Source organism: Dermochelys coriacea, chromosome 1 (assembly GCF_009764565.3).
Source record: "Dermochelys coriacea isolate rDerCor1 chromosome 1, rDerCor1.pri.v4, whole genome shotgun sequence".
Lineage (NCBI taxonomy): Eukaryota > Metazoa > Chordata > Testudines > Dermochelyidae > Dermochelys > Dermochelys coriacea.
In genome coordinates this window covers 139,560,964-139,583,865 of record NC_050068.2, presented here as the reverse complement: position 1 = coordinate 139,583,865, position 22,902 = coordinate 139,560,964, and the positions used below count along the sequence as shown (strand labels likewise).

At 40.4% G+C, this 22,902-nt stretch overlaps 1 protein-coding gene across 4 annotated transcripts in view; it reads left to right on the top strand.

Moving 5' to 3' along the window:
* Positions 1-22,902, top strand: part of MAP3K15 (mitogen-activated protein kinase kinase kinase 15) — a 148,423-nt gene that overhangs the window by 12,663 nt on the left and 112,858 nt on the right. For 3 of the 4 annotated variants that reach the window (XM_043504584.1, XM_038390782.2, XM_043504592.1), the window contains exon 2: positions 19,831-19,970. The exons of the other annotated variant lie outside the window; for it this stretch is intronic. In XM_043504584.1, coding sequence (XP_043360519.1) covers positions 19,831-19,970 — 140 coding nt within the window. The remainder of the gene's footprint in view (positions 1-19,830; positions 19,971-22,902) is intronic. 4 annotated transcript variants of the gene reach the window in all.

The following is a 22,902-nucleotide window of genomic DNA, read 5'->3' as shown; positions in this document are numbered from 1 at the left end:
CGGGTTTCCTTGCTGAGCAGAATTGCTATGTGCATTGTTGTGTAATGGGCCAACTGTCCACTTCAGTTACTGGCTGCTTCTCTGTTGGTGTGCTTGGAAGTCTGTGTGTCTGAATTATTTGCGTCAGGTGTTCTTTTTTTTTATCTAAATGGATACTTTACATTCATTAAATCTTTTAAAGCAAATTTGAAAAAAGTGTGTAATTATTAAGCTGAAAGCCAAACATTACATCTGCTGTTTTTACTAGTTTTATTCATGCTCCACAAGGTCCTGAAGTGGAGAAGATGCAAAGTGCGTTTGTGTGAAACAGAATGGAACGAAACTTAAAAATGGCTAACAGCCAGAGTTGTTCTCTGTTTAGTGTAAAAAATTTGCATCTGATCAAAAGTAAGTGTAGAAATTGAAAAATTACATCATCTTGATGCTTAATGTGATGAGTGAATTTCTGTGGAAAATAACAATGTAACAAATCAGCATGGGTTTATGGAAGGTATATTGAGTTAGTTTGACAGGATCTTTTTGTTTGTGGATATTACAGCTTTGGTTGATAAAGGTAATAGTGTTGATATAATATACTTAGACTTTTGTATGGCATTTTACTTGGTACTGCATGACATTTTGATCAAAACTAAAATAATATAAAATCAACATGGCTCACAATAAACAGATTAAAAGCTGGCTAACAGATAGGCTCAATGTAATTGTAAACGGAATCATCATGTAGTGGGTGTGTTTATATTTGGGTGCCTCATGTTGGTTCTTGGCTCTGCGCTATTTAACTTTATTATTAATTACTTGGAAGCAAACATAAAATCATCCCTGATAAAGTTTGCAGATTACACAAAAATTTGGGGGAGTGGTAAATAATGAAGAGGGCAGGTCACTGATATTTGGATCACTTGGCAAGCTGGGTGCAAGAAAACAATATGCATTTTAGTATGACTACGTGTAAATCTCGGAACAAAGACTAGGCCATACTTACAGAATGGAGGACTCTATCTTGGGAAGCAGAGACTCTGCAAAAAGGTTTGGGGGTGGGCTCCCAGTGCAACGCTGTGGCCAGAGGGCTAATGTGATTGTGATGCTTCCTGGGAGTGCCCAGAATTGTGAGGTAGCTCACTACCCCCTGCCCTTAGCATGAAAAAGCCTTGTCTGTGCCTACTGTCGGTCAGCTCCTCGATTCCACCAGCCACAGGCAACAGAAGCACTCCCATCTAGGCCTACACAGGCCCTGTTGTCTCTCCACAGGGGTTGCAGCGTGCCTATTGCTAACCTGAGTCCTTGGAGTGTCCAGCCCCGATCCACGGAACGCTCAGAGATTTGGTGCTTCCAGAGAAACAGTACACCCCAGCTTGCCACCTCAGATCACCACTCCACTTAACAAACACCACTTAGCTATATCTATAGAGAAATACCATATAAAGTTTATTTAACAAAGAATAGAGATTCAAGTGACAGCAAGAAACAGCGTTGGAAGCAAATGGTCACACATAGAATAAAATCATAACACGTTCTAGAGCCTAGACTTATTTACAAGACACTATCATGTCTAATAAAGTATTACTCACTAGCACTTTACTGCCAAGTTTGCTATTACCCACTCTTTTGTTTGTTACCCACTCGATGTTAGCTTGCTTCCCCAGTAAAGGATCAAGGTACCTTTTCCTATGTCAGGACAGTCCTTTGTTCTTTTTCATAAACAGGACACCCTAGCTGACTTTTTTTTCCCCCCTGTGCCTTCCCTCTCTTGTCAATTTTGCAATCTTTGGATTAGCATCAGGCTAAGTATGTACATAGACCTCCATTGTGAAGCAGACTAATGCACAATACACCTATGACCAGACTGAAAGATTAACATCTGTTACCTCCTGCCTGAAAGGAACCTGTCCGAGGCATGTTGTCTTCTCCAAGACCTTAAGAACATAATTTTCAGTATAGATACATAACTTAAATATTATTCTTACGTACATTTTGCAATGATTGTGATGACCAGTGGGCTACTGGTTCTTGGTAAAGACTTTACTTCCCACTCTTTAGTGAACTAATATGCATATATCTGACCCAGAGGATCCCTGTAAACCTGTAGCATCCTCAGTCATTTGGCATCAAGAGGTGTCTGGATTACAGTGACACTTGGGTGCATAAATGAGAATCTAGGAGTAGGGAGGTTATTTTACTTCTGTATTTGACACTGGTGTGACTGTTGCTGTAATACTGTGTCCCTTTCTGGTATCCATAATACAAGAAGGCTATTGATAAACTGGAGAGGGTGCAAAGCCACAAGAATGATTTAAAGGATTAGAAAACCTGCCATAAGTGATAGACAACTAAACAGAAACTCAATTAGTTTAACTTAACTAAGAGGAGGTTAAGGGGTGACTTGATTAATCCATGAGTGCCTACATGGGGAACAAATATCTGATGATGGGCTTTTCAGGGTAGCAGAGAAAAGTATAACATGATCCAGTGGCTGAAAGTTGAATCTTAACACATTCAGATTAGAAATAAAGTGTAAATTTTTAATGGTGAGAGTAATTAATCATTGGGACAATTTACCAAGTGTCATGGTGAATTTTCTATAGCTGACAATTTTAAAATCAAGATTGGATGTTTATTCTAAAAGATATGCTGTAGGAATGATTCTGGGGAGGTTCTGTGATCTGTGTTATACAGGAGGTCAGACTAGATGATCACAATGGTCCCTTCTTATGTTGGAATCTATGAATTATTTGGGAGGTCATGATTTTTCGTTTTGCAAAACCAGGGGAGGAATTTAATTTTGGGGTGTGGTTAGTACATACAGGAATGTGGAATATTGTTTTATTGTTCAAGTTAAATCAAATAATAATCACATCCGAGTTACTCTTACAAGAAGAATACACACCAAACAATCAACTTTGTGGGATTTTTTGCAACTAATGATGACAGAACTTTCAAAAGGTTTGGTGATTTGGGTTTGATTTGGATAAGTGTTCAAAACATAGGGAGCTGACTCTAATCTTTTCTGCACTATCTGAACTTGAAGGGGATACAGAAGTCTGGAAGGGTTGAGAGCCACTGCCTTAGTTAGCCCCAAACCATCCACTCCCTCACACCAGTTCATTAGATCACCATGGTTCACAGATGAACTATGGCAGATGATTTACGCAGGTAGTAAGTTAGAAAGCCAGTGGCTCAAAAGCCACTCTGAATCCCTCTGTCAGCAGCACAAACATCACTCACAGCCAGACTCTGGCATGGCAGCAAAGGAGGTAAAATGAGCCTCCTAATCCTTCACGATGAATACGACAAAATCATGCCCAGCAGAACTGTTTTACCTAAAGAATTGGCTAATCAACTCAGACTGCATAACCCAGTTGCTAACCACTATAAAAAGCTGTCAGCATACTTCACCGATCAGATCAACAGATTACTTATGGAGCTAACTGGGAAGGAAAATTCCACCTGACCACATTGTATTATCTGCCCCACCACTCCTGACTGAGCTTGGCCCCATCGCATATAAAGATGCTCAAGAAGCTGTGAAAAATATTAGAGCACGATCTCTGAAACAGATCCTCTCCACACCTGGCAGGTAAAAGCCAGAGAACAACTATGGCTGCTATGAATGGGAATAGTCAATACCTCCTCCAGAGGAGCTGTACGGAAACTACAGCTGAACCTAGACTGATTGTTTCTCTCAGCTAACGAACCCAGGCTCCTGATTCCCTGAAGACTCCAGCAGGCACAGTCTTAAACCCTGCAGCCACCCTGGGACCTCGCAGCAGGCGTGGAACACTATCGAGCACCCCTGGTTCTGGTTCTGCTTCCTGTTCCTGCTCTCAGCTCCCTTCTTTCTCCCAGCCCTCACTCCAGATCCCTGCTTCTGCTCCTTGTCCCTGGTTCTGTTCCTGATTTCCTACACCTGACTCCTAGTCCCCACTCCTGGTTCCTGTGCCCACCACAGCTGATAGTCTGGCTCTAATGTCCGATTCCCAGCTCCAGCTTGCTCCATCGACTTGGTATTATTATTCTGAGTGCAGCTCCTGGTCTGTGGCTCTTGGCTCTGGCACGCCTCCTGGAATTGACCACACGGCCTTGCTACCTCTGTTTTATCGATTAAGGCAGCCTCTTGCCCTGACCATTAGGCAAGGCCACCCACGGCCTGATTGTTACAGTTTGAGCAGCCTGAGAACCAGGGCTGCTGGAGGTTATGATTGTGCCTACTGGAGTTTTCAGCCAATCAGGAGACTGGATTCATTAGCTGAATCAGCTGAGGGCAATGAGCAGGGTTTGAGTTCAGCTGTGGGTCCCTGAGAGAAGCACAGCTACTATCCTCCTTGGAAAAAACAGAACGGTTCAGTCAATCCTCAAGAAGCCAACACTCGACCCTGACAATATTTGCAACTGCCATCTTTAAGCCCCATTTCTGGGCAAAATAATTGAGAAGGATAGTAACCACCCAGCTCCAACTCCAACAGCATGACATCAGCCAGCATCCTGGATTCGTCACAATCAGGGCTCAGATCAGGGCTCAGCAGGGATAGCTCTAGTGGCACTGAAAGATTTCTTATGGATACAGGTAAGATCTCTATGTCCTACTGCTGGACTTCTCTGCAGCCTTTGACACAGTTAACTGCAGGGATCCATGCTATTCCCACTTCTCTTCAATATCTACCCAAGACCACTGGGTGAGATAGTGAGCTGTTGTGGGTTCAGCTGCCTACAGTATGCTGATAGCATTCAGCTGTATTCTTCATTCTCAAGTGATGCATCCTCCGCCACTGCAAAAAGGCCAGCATGCCTACAAGCTGAACTCGGACAAGTCCAAAATGATGCTGGTCAGAAACAGGAAATGCTTCAAAGAGCTGGCCAAGACATTGGCTCTGCCTTCCTTTAAAGGCATACAGCGCCCATTTGTCAAAGTGGTGTGAAGTGCCAGGGTCCTGTCTGACTCGTCAGTGAGCTTGGATGACCAGGTAGCATCACTTTCCAAACGTGCCTCTTTACTTCCAGCCCACTGGGAAACTTAATCTCTTCCTCACAGACAAGGACCTAGCTACGGTAATCCATCCGACTGGATTACTGTAATTCATTATATCTGAAGCTGAATGTGAAGATAATGCACAGGCTCCAGTTGGTACAGAATGTGATTGCCCAAGGCACTGTAAGGATATCAGGACTGTACTCTGTCTCTTCAGTGGCTTCTAGTCAGCTTCTGGTGTCACTTTCAGGGTTTGGTCCTAAATTTCAAAGCAATTAATGAACTGAGCTCTAGCTACGTAAGACTTTCCCTCTATGAATCACTGAGACAACTGCGCTCCTCAGAGACAAAGCAGACAACAAAGCCCACAACAAAGAATGTGAGAGCTGGGTACAAAACATCTTCTCAAGAGAGGATCTGGCTATGGAGCACTCTTCCAAAGGAGATAAGGTGAATCCACTGTCTGACCATCTTTAGGAAACTTTGCAAACTCTTCCTTTTTGAGAAAGCTGTTCCACTGTAAGAGGCACTGTCTCACAATTCAAACACCCATCTTATTCCCAACCTCCCTCAAGCAGAGTTCTGACCGTGTAAAAGGAGAAGTGCCTGAGATTGGATGAAAGCCGCTACAGACTTTGTAATTGCTATTGAATTTATATGGAAGACACTCAGATACTATGTTGATGAGCAGCAGTATAAAACACTAAGATAGCACTTCCTGGGAGGAACGCAGATGAGTTTGATAAACAAAACATCACAAAGCAAAAATTTGAAAACATAGTTTAGAATAATTCTGGTCACAGACTCCAATATCTAAGAATTTTTTTCTTAGATAACCTGTAACTTCCAAGATTCTGAACTATAATTTTAAAGATTAACCCAAAAGAAATGACAACAGAATTTTTTAAAGAAGAGGAAAGCGTATAAGGAGGCAAATAATCTTAAAGTTAGATATCGTTGTGCTCTGACAATGTGTTATGGTATGTAAACTGTGTTGCTGACAGACCAGGTGCCCGCTCATGCCAAGGCCCGTGGGCCCACTGAACACTGACAAATGTATAGCTGGAAACCGGTCTGGCTCACCTGTCTGTTAGTATTTCTTAAAATAGGTATTAGATTTATAAAAATGTGTTTAGTGTTTAGATTTCATGAAATGCTTGTGAATTGCTGTGTGCATTAATCTCATTTACGATATCTGTTTCCCATGTTATAAGGTGGTAATTAAGTGTTTGCTCTAAACCTGTAAACCCCTACAGGAATGAGAGAAGCATTACCAAATGTGAAATACTTGCTTATGACAAGAGGTGTCATCTTCTCTCCTACAAAAGAAGGCCCGTAGACACCAGACAAGTCATTATGGAACATCAATGGACAAAATACTTCGCTGCCCCCACACCCATGAAGAAGACTCAAGCACTTGTCCCCTCAGCTTGAACTCTGGGAGGAAGAGATTAAAAATCCTTGTTAAGAAGAAATTGTTACCTCTATGCTGCTTGGACTCTTAGGGGCAAATATTTCTAAGCAAGAGTTCTTCAGTTCCTTGCATATTACAGCAACTCTTATTACCTTTTTGGAACCTAAAACTGTAGCTCATTTGTGTATGCATATTTACCTGTTTTAACTTTTTTGTAAATCACTCTAATTTATTTTTCCTAATTAATAAATCTTTATTTATTATAGGATTGGCTATAAGCGTGGTTGACTTTGGTGAGAGATCTGGTGTGCAATTGACCTGGGGTAAGTGACTTGTCCTTTGAGACTGGGAGTAACCTGAATATTATTGTGGTTTTTTGGTATAAGGGACCAGCTATCACAAAGGGAAGCTTGCCTTTGGTGGCAGGGTAGATCAGAGTACCCAAGAGGACTGTCTGTGACTCCATGTTAAGGCTGTTACAGGGCTTAAGGAGTTCACACTTGATACTGGGTTGGTGAAATCTAAGTATAGAACACACAACCAGTTTGGGGTTTGTGCCCTGGTTTGTAACAGTTTGCCCTGAGGTTGGTATTCATGTTTATGAGTCACTCCAGACATCTTGACGTAAACATTTATTTCTAGTGTTCTGTCAGGAGAGGGAGCATGTGGTTAAAGAGGTTTTAATTATCGCACTGGGAAGTCCAGAGTATTAATTCTGATAGTTTTCTCTGTGACCTTGAATAACCCACTTGTTTGCTTCACTTTCCCTTCTGCAAAATAGAAGTAATACCTACTGCACTCATAGTGCTGTTATAGATATTGTTTGTAACCTGCTTTGAAAATTAAAAATGCTACAGAAGTTCTAAATATTACTGATCATTAAGTTCTTGGAGACAAACTTTTTGTGTTCTTTAGGAGCAGAGGAATTTGTGTGTGTTTATAATGTTGCTCAGTGGACTATAAGGTTTACTAAACAATATGTGACAGGTCCACGTGCTTCCAAAGAGCCTATGCTATGGAGAGACATATAAACCAACAAATTGAAAATATATCTATTCAGCATCCAGACCAGGATGGGACCAGGGACTCTGTATTGTTATCTGAACCTAAGTCTTAGCTCAGTGTGGGTGGAAGCTTTGGGACTAGGTATACTTTAGGACACATACTGTTGTTGATATATTGGTCAAACCAGACAATCTCTATGCAAAAGAACAAATGGACACACATCGGACATCAGGAATTACAACATTCAAAAACCAGTAGGAGAACACTTCAACCTCCCTGGTCAGTCAATAACAGACTTAAAAGTGGTAATTCTTCAACAAAAAAAACTTCAAAAACAGACTCCAATGTGAAACTGCAGAACTGGAATTAATTTGCAAACTGGACACCATCAAATTAGGCCTGAATAAAGACTGCGAGTGGATGGGTCATACTAATTTTACCCTACTGTTACTCACACCTTCTTGTCAACTGTTTGAAATGGGCCACCCTTATTACCGTTACAAACGTGATTTTTCCTCCCTTGGTATTCTACTGTTAATTGAATTGTCTCGTTAGACTGACCCCCAACTTGGTAATGCAACTCCCATCTTTTCATGTACTCTGTATATAAAATATACCTGCTCCTGTACTTTCCACTCCATGCATCTGATGAAGTGGGTTCTCGCCCACAAAAGCTTATGCCCAAATAAATTTGTTAGTCTCTAAGGTGTTACAAGGACTCCTTGTTGTTGTTGTTTTAATTTTTGTGTGTGTATCCTTTGTATGTGACAGAACCCTTGTGTCACGGTGTCACAGCTATGAATGTCAATCTCAGGTCAGACTGTTAGAAAACAGGGCAGACACCCCAAACTGGTAGTGTATTCTATTATTAGATTTCACCAAACCTGTAACAAGTGTGCACTCCTGGATTGCTATACTAGTCTTACCATGGAGCCAGACAGTCCCCCTTAGGCTCTCCAGCCCCTACTTCACCACCCAGTCAGACTGGAGTTTATGATGAAAGGTTATTAAATCCAAAGTTCACCACACATTAGGTTATTCCCAACCCCAAGGGGCCAGTCACTTACCCTAGCTCAGTGGATACTCTTGATCTCACCTAAAATAACACTGTAGCCAATTTTCTCCAGTAAACTAACTACAGATTTATTAGCTTAGGCCTGGTCTACACTGGGGGGGGATCGATCTAAATTATGCAACTTCAGCTATGTGAAGTCGACGTACTTGGACCTACTCACCGTAGTGTTTTCTCCTGCTGCTTCCCCATCGACTCTGCCTGCGCCTCTCGTGGCAGTGGAGTACAGGAATCAAGAGAGTGCTCGGGGGTCGATTCATCATGTCTAGACTAGACGTGATAAATTGACCCCTGTTGGATCGCTGCCCGCCGATCCGCCAGGTAGTATAGACATACCCTATGAAAAAGAAATGATTGTTATTGAGAGGTTACAGCTGGTAAAATACATTCCAGGTGAATCTTAAGTTTGTAGTCCAAACGACATCAGAGAGGTAGTGTCTGCTAGTTCTCCAGAACTCTTTCAGTTACCCAAAAAGGCTTTGGGGACCTCTGTCCACTTGCTCAGAATTCCACCCTATCAGAATTAGTCAGTCCAGAGATGTAAAGTCTCTCCCAGGGTTCCTTCTTATAGTTGAAAACAGTCTGGCAAGTGTTCTCAGCACAGCATGGGCTCTTGCTTTGTTGACTACCTGCAGACAAAGTTTGTGGATTTCCCATTGTTGAATGCAAAGACCCATGCTTTGAGGTTATCGTTTCATCATTTACAGTTCTGAGGCTCCAATCCTGTTTAATGGGAAATTTAGAGATAATGCATTTAGATACAACCATTCAGACAAATTTTCATTAAGTATCAGGGAGTTTTATATATTAAGTGAACTCACATCTAAACGCTAATGCATCTGTTTGATCTAGGGTTAACTAAGTACAAGGAAATACATAATGTAATGGGGGAGCAATCAACAGGTTTATAGGTAAGTGAAGACAATGTCATTAATATTTCATTAATTTTCATGAATTTAGAGCAAATGTAATTACCAGGGCATATTCCTTGTAAATGTAATGTGATAACATTCCCCTTTGTTCTATTTCTAACAAGTGAATTGGCTTGAACACCTATGACCTTTTTAGCATTTCTTTGATATACACACATAAGTGTATTGCCCTATTCGTCTAGCCTGAACTGGAAGTCCGTTATAGCATCACACCCTTGATTTTAATTTATAGAGAGAATTGTAATTTTGTGGGAAGGAAAGGGATTGGTTGTGCTGGGTTTGTGCTGTTTAATTCTGTGTCTGTTAAGGACAGAAGCCTGAAGAAGTAGGTTCATTTTATGTTTGACTGTATGAATGGGGTTTTTGTTTCAATGCGTTTTTGAAAAAAAATTGAAATAATTCATATTAAATAAAAATAAATAAAAGTTTGAAAAATATAGATATCTAATTCTCTAGTGAAAAATTTGAAATTTGGAAATATTTTGCACAGTCTTTTCTTTGCAATATCATATTGTGTTCACTTTCATGTGATCAATTTGCATTTCAGTGGGTGGAAAATACTGATCAACCTTCCTATATTTTTTTCAAATATTTTTCTTAAATCAGGATGGCCAGTGTCTGACCTGAAGGAAATGTGGCGCCTTGGCTGGCTTCTGTTACTACCCAGCCAAGGTATTCAACATTAAATGATGGGTGACCATCAAGAGGTTTGGTGTGGATAATTATCCAGAAATTCAGAGCTGATTGAAACTTTTGTCTAGAAATACATCTGGATGTATTATTGTGGGGATGGAGGTGAAACAGCCTTTTTCATATAACTTTAAGTATATTTTAGTCAAAAATACCCCATGAACAACCTTTCTCAAGGTACTTAACCATTTTTCATTACAAGTGATGACCCAGCATAGGAAGTGCAGAGCATTGGGAAAATTAAATAAATAAAGTTAACCCTTTTCAAATGACAAGAAATGTTCAGGGTTGGTTCAGATTTGTTTCATCAAACTAGTTCACCCAGCCCTAGTTAATGTGGCAATGGAAATATTCTTATGTGACACTTGGCATATCTACTACTGTAGTTGGCAAGTGTGCAATGTCTGTTTTCAATTTACTTCTTTTGTTCCCTTGAGTTAATCCTGGTAAAGACAGGAGACAAAGCTTATGCTCAAATAAATTTGTTAGTCTCTATGGTGCCACAGGTACTCCTGTTCTTTATGCGGATACAGACTAACATGACTGCTACTCTGAAACCTAGCAGAATTAATAGGTTCTTATGCAAAAAGAATTTAGGAAATAAAGTTATATGTATTAAAGGACAGGAAAAGCAAAACATCAGCAGTTGTGGTCTAGGCATCCATCTGTAATGCCATGCAATGCCATGTCGGTATGCCAAAAATTTATAGTAGTGTAGTACATGCAGTATGTCAGTAGGAGGCAAATTATCTAACAAATGTAGTTATTTGTTCGTGAATAATTTAAGAGATCCTGGCTTCTGATTATATATTCATTGTTGTTAAATATTTGTTTGATAGTTTGGATGAACACCTTTTAAACCTATACGTCGCTTGTTGACTATTCAATTCAACTATTCACTGTTCATTAACTGCAGTGTGTGATTAGCCAGCTAAACCATATCCTGCCTGTGCTCCCTGTGGATGACTGAAACGTCTTCAACCAAAGAATAGCAGATGATAAAAAGTGAATGACTCTTCCTGTTTGCCTGTATCAAAGAAGAGTCACTCTTCTAATACTCGTTTGTGCAGATGTTCGTGAATTAAAAAAATGTGGTTGAACCAAATATTCATTAGAATTTGTGGATGCTACTTTTGTAGTATTCAGGCAGCTCTAGGCAAGGATTGAACAAGCATGGAAGCTGGACTACTTTTGGCCTTTTTAAAAATAGGATTCTGGTGTGTTGGTTATATGCATGATGGGGAAGCCTATTGCCAGTGTTGTAACCTGTTCTGTAGATGGAGGACTGCAGTTGCTAAGTCAGTGACCTTTCATGAATACTAAACCGGGCATAATCATGATAGAAGGTAGGAAGGAGTGGTTTAGGCAGAATATTAAGAAAAGGTTTTTTTTTTTCTTTCAGCGGATTCTTGGATTTGTCTCAAACCACCTTGAAAATAAGGGGCCCTAATTTTCAAGGTGCTAAGGACCCTTAGCTCCCTTTTATTTTAATGGGAATTTGAGTACCCTAGCTCTTCTGAAAATAGGTCCTTAAGACCTGAAAAACTGTTTCTATATTCCTTTTTTTAATAGCCGATAAGTTAAGAGGTGATATCCTAGCTCTGATGAAGCCAAGGGCAAAGCTCCTATTAGTTTAAATGGCTTCAGGATTTCACCAAAGACATTTTCAGAATAATGAAGTAGGCACAGCCATTGGATACAAGGTCCAGAATAATTTATCAATAGCTGGCAGGGTGGATAAAAATCATTCATTTTTAAAAAATAAATAAAAATAAATTATTATTTTTTTAAATTTAAATTGGATTTTTTGAGGGAAAAAACCTATCTAAAATAGTTTTAATTAAGATACATTATAGCTCAAAGCTATCTCATCATGGAATAGGGATTATAAATTCTAATTCTATAGTATGAAACAATATATTCATGTAATGTTTAAGAAAAGTTTTGTAAATGAGTTCCAATAGTTCATGGATTAGGGACCCAATCTTATAGGGTTCCAGGGGCTTCTGTATAGATTATTTAGGTTAATCTTTCTATCTACCCAATGGGACTCAGTGCTCAGTCTAGAAGATACCATCAGAGATGCTTAGTTTCTCAGTTCTCAAACTGTGGATTTGTGTCTCCAGAGATAACATGCTTGTTAACAACAAAAATGTTTTTAAATAAATATAGAGGTGAGAAATAACAGACCTCAACCCTATTGTGTCTCTGCAAATTTGTGTACACAGAGTCAGTCCCTTACCTCTCTCTAAAAGTGCAAAATTTCAGAAAGTTCAATGAATAGAAGATTGTTGGGGGCAGAATAGATCTAGACAAGTAGAAGTCTGGAGATAAATCTGAGAAAGGAGGGACAGGCAGTAGAAACAAAAGTTCAACTGTTTGAGCAACATATTCCAGAAGTCTTGAGGTCTTTCTGAGTGCAGCCTTCATTGATTTGAGATCTAACATACTGTTCTCTTGCTAGAAGGGAAAACCTATAATGGCAGCAGGCCATAAAAGAGACTGCACCAACATAGTGCTGTTCACACCGGCATTTCTATCGGTGTAACTAATGCTCTCCCACTGCGGTCAAAAAAAGTAATAATGTAATATTTGGTATCCTGTGTAGTGTAGCAGTGTAAGAAATTTTATCATGAGGATCAATTGCTTTTCCCTTTTTCTTTTCCCAAAGTTGCAGAATAAAAAATAGGCTGGAAGTCTTTCACTTCTTTTTTGTGAGTCATAGGACAAGAAGTGCGTTTAGTAGGTTACAGATTGTTGTAATAAACCATAAATCCAGCATCTTTATTAAGGCTATGATTTTAGTGTCTAGCAAAATTATGAATTTAAGCTCCACTGAGCCTGCTGCCGGTCTGGGGTTCCGTCTGCCGCCCGCATTGCCAGTCTGGGGTCCTGGCCGCTGGCCCCCCCAATCTTGCTGGATGGAACCCCGGTCTGGCAGCAGGCTGAGTGGGGCCAGCGGCTGGAACCCCAGCTGACAGCAGAGTGCCACTAAAAATCAGCTCGCGTGCCGCCTTTGGCATGCGTGCCATAGGTTGCCGACCCCTGGTAGTGACTTAAGTGACATTTATTCCTTTAATTATTCAAATAACAATACCTCTTGCTATCTTTAGATATTTGAAAGAAGGTTTAAAGCTACTCTAAATATATTATAGATTGTCATCTGCATGTTAGCTGCATTACTTTATGTATTTGGGGGGGTGTTCTTTATTGTTTTGTTTTTGTAAGGATACACAACTTGTTGATATTTTGCCATGTTCCATTCAAGCACATTAGAGCAAAATATTTGCCTAAACTAGTCATTATTTGAATCTGTTTACGCAGCTATCCCAAGACAGGAGCACAGATAAAACATCTGCACCTGGAAACATCTGAACTGTTTGTTGTTGTTGTTAAATTTTTTTTTTTTTGAGTGAGTGGCAGAAATATATCTTAATTTAATGGTAAATTTGATGTTTTTCTTAAAACCCCAGGTCCTGGAAATAAATAAAAAGTTTCTAGCTTCAGTAGTGGTAGAGAAGAGCTTGAATACCTGAAGCAAACACATCCTAATGACTCTCAAACCAAAACAAATAAAAAGAATCCAACATTTAATGTTTTAAAAAATCATGGTTTTTAAAAAAAACAAAAAAAAACAAAAAAACACTTGAGGTTGGCAATGCTGATAACCTATTTTTGTTTGTCATCTCTTTAGTTAGAATTAAGTATAATTTCTTCGGTAATAATTTTTGGAGCAAAATAATGATGTTGGTCTCAAAATATTCTACTTTGTATGTTAGTTCTTAAATATGCCATGCATTCTTTTAGTCATTGCAGCTGAAAAATAAACTGTGTCCAATTTTTCCTATGAGACATAATAAATGAAAGAAGAGAGTGACAAATATGCAGTAGTTTATTTTTAATATTTGTTCTGTGAACTGAAAGGTGGATTGTAGATGTGTTTGGGCACAGTTGTAACTCAACACCATGCTGCTGGTATATATTTAGTAGTTATGCTATTTGGGTATGAGTGTAGCCCTATGCTGGAGTTCAGTGCATTATTTATTTATTTATTTATTTATTTGTATAGTGTACACTATATATTCACAGAATTATAGAAATTAGCGAAGGAAAAGGCCTGTCCATTTTGTCAGTCTATTGTTTTGCTTGTGTATTATTTTATTAAGCATCTAAAAAAGTGGCTTGATTTTTCAAAGGTGTTGAGCTACAATAGCTTCTGTTTTCTTAAGAGAGATTTGTGGGTGCTTAGTAATTCTGAAGCCAATCAATCACGCTAGCCAGGCACTGAAGGCAATGACACCATAAAGCATCCCAGGAGCATGCTCCATTGCAAAATGTTTACTGATAACAACTGAACTGGTAAATGGTGCCAGTTCTGATTAAAAGTCTGCCATGTAAAATCAATAAAGTAATTTTCTGTATTTCTCATGATCCCTAGCTGGATTAAAGTAAAGTACTTTTTAGGCTACATGTCTGATTAGCTCCACCAGGGACGTGCATTATTTACCATTTAAGAGCTCCCTTATTGACTCCACTATAATTACACACGTCTTTTGATCATTACAGACTGAATTACTGTAATATGCTTTCTTTGAAGCTACATTTCATCACTTGAAATTTCAGCTGGTACAAAATGTGGCCGTTCATTAATTTACTGGCTTGATCCTGCTCGTATTGAAATCAATGGGTGCTAACAGCTCCTAGATTTGTGTCTAGTGACAAGATGTGCTCAGCTACAGGATAGAGGAAGGCCTTGTAGTGATGCTTCTGAGCCATGTTATCATGAAAGACTGAAGTGCAGCTCCCAGTTAAAGTGTTTGTCAGATTCTGTTGGGAAAATTGTATTTCTTAGGGCCAGATAATGACAGCTTGGTGGAAAAGTAGTTGACTTTTTTTAATATAGACACATGCACATCACAAACTGAAGTCAGGCTTCATCTGCACTAGTAACGTAAGTCAGTATAACTGCTTAGGGGCGTGAGCAACTTAATGTAGTTATACTGACCTAACCCCCCGATAGACATAGACAGCACTATGTTGATGGGAGGGCTTCTCCTGTCGACATAGCTACCACCTCTCAGAGAGGTGGATAACTACACAGTTGGGAGGAGTTCTCCTATCGGCATAGGTAGTGTTTTCAGTAAGTGCTACAGCGGTACAGCTTTGCCATTGCAGTGCTGTAAGTGTAGACAAGGCCTCAGTCTTTGGTCTGGGCTTGAGCTAATAGTTGTCTCTTAAAGATGTGGAAAGGCTAGAGGAATGTGGTGGAAGGAACAGAAGAACATCTATCATCTTTCCCTCAACACATACTGATGTTAACTGGAACTGACTGGTATGCTCTATGTATTTACAGAAATTTATGGGTAATCCATTTAGGGGAATAATGTTACAACTCTTTATAATACTATCTTTATTATTGTTTCCATTAAAGGAGACTACCCCCTAACTCATTTCCCTCATTCCATTGTACTGCTTTTTGAGGACTTATGAATCTTTTCTTTGTAACTATCATAATTTTTGTTTTGGTTTAAAATGCTTATTTTATAATATCGTGTACTGGTTGAATGTAACTTTTAGTGTTATAAAAGGTCTGATGTAGTGCAAGTGTGACCAGTGTCATCAGAATATATTTTCCAGGAAAATAATTTAAAGCACTAGAAAAAAAATGATTAACTTAAAAATGTAGTAGCATATTAGTTTTTTAAATTGCTATATAGATGACTTTAGGATTTACTCTTTTTTTAAAAATAAATTTTAAAACAAAAGTGGAAAATAATAGGTAAATGAAAGATTACTTAAATTAGTTTAATAAATATCTGTGTATCTATCTAAGCATTTTATACTGGCACCCATTTTTGTAATAACTGAATGCTTTCCACATAACATCAAATAGCAACAGTAAAGTCTCTAGTGGAATTCATGGGAGTAATGTCACACTCCTCATGATCAAAACAAAACTCTCCTTGGGGCTGTCATGTTTAAAGGATTTTATTAATTTTCCTTTTTGTTTTGTTTTTGTTTTGGTAGGGGCTTAGAGCTGGAAGGGGTGTCTAGTGATGTGAGTGGTGTTCTTATGATAGAAAGGCTTTTTTAAAGATTCAAGTTCTTCTTTGCTCATGTCCATTCCATGTTAGATGTGCATGTGCCATGTGCACCATTGCTGGAGATTTTTCCCTTAGTGGTATCTGTTGTGCCAGCTCTAGCACCCTCTGGAGGCGCACGCTCATGTGTCGGTATAAGGGGCACTGCTGGGCACACCCTCTCTGAGTTCCTTCTTACCTTTTTGCTTTGGCAAGGTTTTCTTCTCAGTGGTTTTTGGATTCTAGCTCTTTGTTCTTACTTACCATAGTTTAGTGTATATAGCTTTTGTAATTCGTATTAGTGTGCATAATTAGTATAAATAGATAGTTTCTGTTGTCGAGGGACTCCTCCACCCGAGGGGCTGGGCATGCCCCAGTTCCTGGGCTTCAAACATTATGCCTCCTGTGGCAAACCTATGCCTGTGAGTGTACCACTTGTGTTATTTTTGTATTTAAGCTTAGGCCTTAATGTAGATTGTCAATTTCAAATTTATTTGAAATACGTTTATTAAACCCCCCCAACAAACCTGTGTTTAATTTAATTTTTTTTAAAATCTGATTTTTCTTTTAAATCAATGTTTATCCATCCTGTCCTTTGGCATATACTCAGGTCACATTTTCAAGCTTTTTTCTCTACAGCCATAGGGAGTAGAATCTTACTTTCTTTTCTTTTTTTTTTAAATAAAGCCCAGATTCTCATGAAATAACATGTTTCAGAGTAGATGAAGTGAGCTGAAGCTCACGAAAGCTTATGCTCAAATAAATTTGTTGGCCTCTAAGGGGCCACAAGTGCTCCTTTTCTTTTTATGAAATAACATGACTCCAAGAGATTCACAACACAATCATGAGAATTGGCACTACTGTTGGTGGTCAGAATCAGATGTAAGATATATAGCTACAAGTACTAGTTCCGAACTGGGATAACAACTATACAGAAAACTAGTGCCTTGGCTGCAGTTATTATCATTACTTGTAATTGTTACCTGTGCTACATCTCTCCCAAAACTCAAGGTAATGGGCGGGCTGAAGTCAGGAGCTGGCATTGTTATACCAATAAAATAAAAACCAGCAGGATCTTATTAAAGGGGAAAAGGCAAAATGCCAGATTTATTGTGAATACAGAAAGAATAATAGTAAGCAGTTAGTTATAGCTATAACATTCCATTCAATTTCATATTTATTCACACATTCATTCATTCACACACACACATACACACAGGTTCTGCAAGGTTGTTATCAGAGTTACCAGCCTTAGAGTTGCTCATGCCAAGCCACTGGCCAGGTGGCCTGGACATGAGGAGGGAGCAGGGCCTTGTCAGATGCTCATCTGATGCTCCTGGAAGTTGGTTTGCAGAATCAGACCCCAAAGTTCTCACTTTTTAGAGTCCATTTTTATGGGAATTTCTTCATCATGCTGTTGCTGAATCAATCAGCAGATGGCACATTCCTGACGGCTCTGTGCTTCCAGATGTTATCTTGTTCTTTGATTCTCCCATTCTTGAGGCTGTTGGATGGATTCCAGTCTGCCCTCGGGGGGTCCTCTGGTTATTTCCACTTGACGCCTTCTTCAGCCGATGGACACTGGATTCTTAGGCTGGCACCTCCCTGATCATTCAATTATTATCCACACCAAGCATCCATCCACTCTATCTCTATTTTAATCACAATTGTTAACAAAGCGAGATGAATACAACAAAAGGGCGGGGAGTCTCTGGGTGCTGTTTCTGTTTTTACAGAGTATTGCTTTGAGTCTCTCTCTGTGTGAGTAGTTGTTGTTACAAAGAATTGTTTTGAGAACAGACTCTGTCTTAGAATGTACTAACACAATTAGCAGCTTGCAAGTTTCACACATAGAGGGAGAGAAACAGTACCAAAAACCAAGAGACCTCTTAATTAGTAATACCCTGGAATTTAAACTATGGGGAATCAAACTCATTTGTGATTTTAATACAGAACTTCTTTAATATGATCCAACAGCATGGCTGGAGCATTGTGCTCTGGCAATGCCCAGTTGGCAGGTTGTCCCTTTGGAATTGTTGAAGCCAGGATGCAGTCTCTGCACTTCAGGTATTTCCAGACTTGTTTCACCAAAAGAATTTCAATACTTGTTTTTGCTAAAAAGGGAGGCCGTAATAGGGCAATAATTAGTGAGATTATCAGTATCAAGCAATGGTTTCTTGAGAACAGGTGTTAACAGTTGCTTCTGTAGGGGATACATTACCCCTTCCTGTTCTGAAGAGAGGCTTTGACGGTTTCCTCCAATGGACGTAATGCCCCGTCATTCATTCGCACTAGCCATGGAGGACATGGATTCAAAATGCAATATATTATTTGCTTGGTGATGCATTGTGAATTGAAAAATATAACTTTGTTTCAATAAATTATATTCTGGTGTGCCAAATGCAGTATCTATGTCCTACCTGCACACATTGCCAAATGCAGTATCTATGTCCTACCTACACACATTGTCTAAATTCTCTCATCGGGAAGGTGATTTTGATTACATAGCATTGTTTCCACAAAAACAATTTACACAGGCACAAAACCCACAGTTCTCGAGTTTTTAGACTTGTTTCTCTGAATGTTAGTATGCGTATCTATAATCAAATTCTCTAAATTTCCCTTGATTATATACCACTTACATTTTTTAAATGTGGTGTTGAATTATTGTAAGAAAAAAAATTGTAGTTTTTGATGTATATTCAAAGCACTGTGTACTCTACATCAAGCCCTTGGTTTCTATAGGTATGTCTGTACTACAGCTGGGAGGTGTAATTCCTAGCTCAAGGTAGATGTACACATGGTAGGTGCTCTTGAGCTGTGTGCTAAAAAGAGCAGTGTGGCCACAGTGGGATGGACAGCAGTTCAGGCGAGCCACCTGGAGTACGTACCTAAGGTCTCAGATGGGAATAAACTCGGATAGCCAGCCTGAGCTGCCACCCATGCCACTGCAGTCACACAGCTATTTTTAGCTTGCTAGCTCGAGCACAGCTAGCATGTCTTCATCTACCTGAGTGGGGAATTATGTCACCCAGCTGCAGTACGGACATATAGCCTGTGACATTCTGATATTGAATTCTTCAGCAAACTGGGAACTCTGTGGAAGCTTTGAGAGGACCAGTTGAATTGGTTGGAAAGTACACCAAGATGTGGCTGGGAGGCACCCAGTCTGGTATGGGTTGTGGGGACAGTGGATTCTTCTCCCTACAGCCCCCCATGATTTTTTAAGGAAGTCAACAACTAAGGAATGGTGAAAGGGGTTGGTCTCATTAGTATGAATTGGCTACTGTCCTGGTGGCTGGCTGGCTGCTCTGGTGTGGTTTGCCAAAGTGACCCCTTGAGATTTCTTGCTATAATGGCATAGGGGTAGGCAAATGGGACTTGCTTTCCCTCAGATTCAGCATTCTCCTTTCTGGCAAAAGTAGTAACATGATGATGATATTTTAGCCATTTACTACTTTATGTACTAAGCGTGTGTGTCTCTGTCTCTGCCCAGGCTGATGGGTAAATTTACTTTTAAATAGACCAAACGCTGTATTGAATGTATGGATTTTGTCTGTTGTCCAAATTTAATTCCATTTTTTTAAATTTTAAATTCTGTAAAATAAGAATCCGCTTGGAAGTGAGTTTTGGTTTTGCTTTTAGCTATTTTTTCCCCCTGCCCCTCATTACAGATGTTGCAGTTGTGGACATGAGTGATGTTTCCAGACAACCATCACTCTTCTACCACCTTGGAGTGCGTGAAAGCTTTGACATGGCCAGTAATGTTATACTCTACCATGATACTGATGCTGACACTGCTCTGTCACTTAAGGTAAGGTCCTCACTTCAAAATCCATTTTAATACAGATGTATCTTTTAATTGTCTTGCAAATGTAGAGCCTGATCCTGCAAACACTTGTGCATCTTGAAAGCTTTACCCCTGTGCATAGCCGTGTTGACTACTCAACAAAATGGAAGTATTTCTGTTTCTAAAATGACATGCAGGAACGTTTTTAGGCCCATAATATGGTAATTATTTTTCTTCAGACTGCTAGACATGGAAACAAGTGTGTAGTTCTGATTTTTATTAGTTCAGTCACAAGTAAGGTTTGTGTCTTTCTCTTGACTATTGTAAGTACACGGTAAAAAGATTTTAGGATTTTTGTTTAATAATGACACATTTCATTTGATTTAGGCCCATATTTTAACATCATTTTATTATTAATCGGCGTCCTCATCTCCATTACTGTAGGTTTGCTTTGTATGTCCTAGAGGCTGAGTGGGTGAAACTATGTGCGCACACAGTCATCATAAAAATTCATCTGCTCTTGCTGTGGGGTGGAGATAAGAAAGATGTTATCACAAAAGCTTTTTATAAGCTTGCCATTTAATTTTATATTAGGGAAATAAAGTTATTACACTTAAGTACTCTGTCTGGCCATGGATAGACTGCCTCTATTCTGCGGAAATGGACAGAATGAGTTTCAGAGTAGCAGCCATGTTAGTCTGTATTCGCAAAAAGAAAAGGAGTACTTGTGGCACCTTAGAGACTGACTAATTTATTTGAGCATAAGGTTCCATGAGCTACAGCTCACTTCATCAGATGCATTCAGTGGAAAATACAGTGGGGAGATTTATATACATAGGGTATGTCTACACTACGAAATTAGGTCGAATTTATAGAAGTCGGTTTTGTAGAAAGCTTTTTTATACAATTGAGTGTGTGTGTCCCCACACAAATGCTCTAAGTGCATGTAGTCGACGGACTGTGTCCACAGTACCGAGGCAACCGTCGACTTCCGGAGCTTTGCACTGTGGGTAACTATGCCACACTTCCCGCAGTCTCCACTGCCCATTTGAATTCTGGGTAGAAATCCCAGTGCCTGATGGAGCTAAAACATTGTCGCAGGTGGTTCTGGGTACATATCATCAGGCCCCCGTTCCCTCCCTCCCTCCTTAAAAGCAAGAGCAGACAATCGTTTTGCGCCTTTTTTCTAGAGTTACCTGTGCAGACGCCATACCACAGCAAGCATGGAGCCTGCTCAGCTAATCATCACCGTATGTCTCCTGGGTGCTGGCGGACGTGGTACTGCATTGCTACACAGCAACAGTTTATTGCCTTTTGGCAGCGACAGTGCAATATGACTGGTAGCCGTCGTCGACGTAGTCCTGGGTGCTCTTTTAACCGGGCGCCTGGGCAAACATGGGAGTGACTTAGCCAGGTCATTTCCCTTGTTTCGTCTCATGGCGATTGAATCCTACCAGCAGTGCACTGTCTTTTAATCTGCAGCTAGCAGAAGACAATGGCCAGTAGTCATACTGCATACTTCTGCCGAGCACCCAGGAGGTGACGATGGCTAGCGGTCGTACTGCACAGTCTGCTGCCAGCATGATGTATAGAGATAGATGAAGTGGCTCAAAACAAGAAATAGACCAGATTTATTTTGTATTCATTTTCTCCTCCCTCCCTCTGTGAAATCAACGGCCTCCTAAACCCAGTTTTGAGTTCTATCCTTGAGGTTTTGAGTTCTATCCTTGAAGCGGCCATTCAGTTTCTCGCAAAGCCACCCCCTTTGTTGATTTTAATTCCCTGTAAGCAAACCCTGTAAGCCGTGTCATCAGTCGCCCCTCCCTCCATCAGGGCAACAGCAGACAATCGTTCCGCGCCTTTTTTCTGTGCAGATGCCGTACCACGACAAGCATGGAGCCCGCTCAGATCACTTTGGCAATTAGGAGCACATTAAACACCACACGCATTATCCAGCAGTATATGCAGCACCAGAACCTGGCAAAGCGAAACTGGGCGAGTAGGCGACGTCAGCGCAGTGACGAGAGTGATGAGGACATGGACACAGACTTCTCTCAAAGCACAGGCCCTGCCAATGTGGGCATCATGGTGCTAATGGGGCAAGTTCATGTGGTGGAACGCCGATTCTGGGCTCGGGAAACAAGCACAGACTGGTGGGACCGCATAGTGTTGCGGGTCTGGGATGATTCCCAGTGGCTGCGAAACTTTCGCATGCGTAAGGGCACTTTCATGGTACTTTGTGGCTTGCTCTCCTCTGCCCTGAGGCGCAAGAATACCAAGATGAGAGCAGCCCTCACAGTTGAGAAGCAAGTGGCAATAGCCCTGTGGAAGCTTGCAACGCCAGACAGCTACCGGTCAGTCGGGAATAAATTTGGAGTGGGCAAATGTACTGTGGGGGCTGCTGTGATGCAAGTAGCCAACGCAATCAAAGATCTGCTGATATCAAGGGTAGTGACCCTGGGAAATGTGCAGGTCATAGTGGATGGCTTTGCTGCAATGGGTTTCCCTAACTGTGGTAGAGCCATAGACGGAACCCATATCCCTATCTTGGCACCGGAGCACCAAGCCAGCGAGTACATAAACAAACCCGCAAGGGGTACTTTTCAATAGTGCTGTAAGCACTGGTGGATCACAAGGGACGTTTCACCAATATCAACGTGGGATGGCCGGAAAAGGTACATGACGCTCGCATCTTGAGGAACTCTGGTCTGTTTCAAAAGCTGCAGGTAGGGACTTTCTTCCCAGACCAGAAAATAACCATTGTGGATGTTGAAATGTCTATAGTTATTCTTGGGGACCCAGCCTACCCCTTAATGCCATGGCTCATGAAGCCATACATAGGCAGCCTGGAGAGTAGTCAGGAGCTGTTCAACTACAGGCTGAGCAAGTGCAGAATGGTGGTAGAATGTGCATTTGGACATTGAAAAGTGCACAGGCGCAGTTTACTGACTCGGTT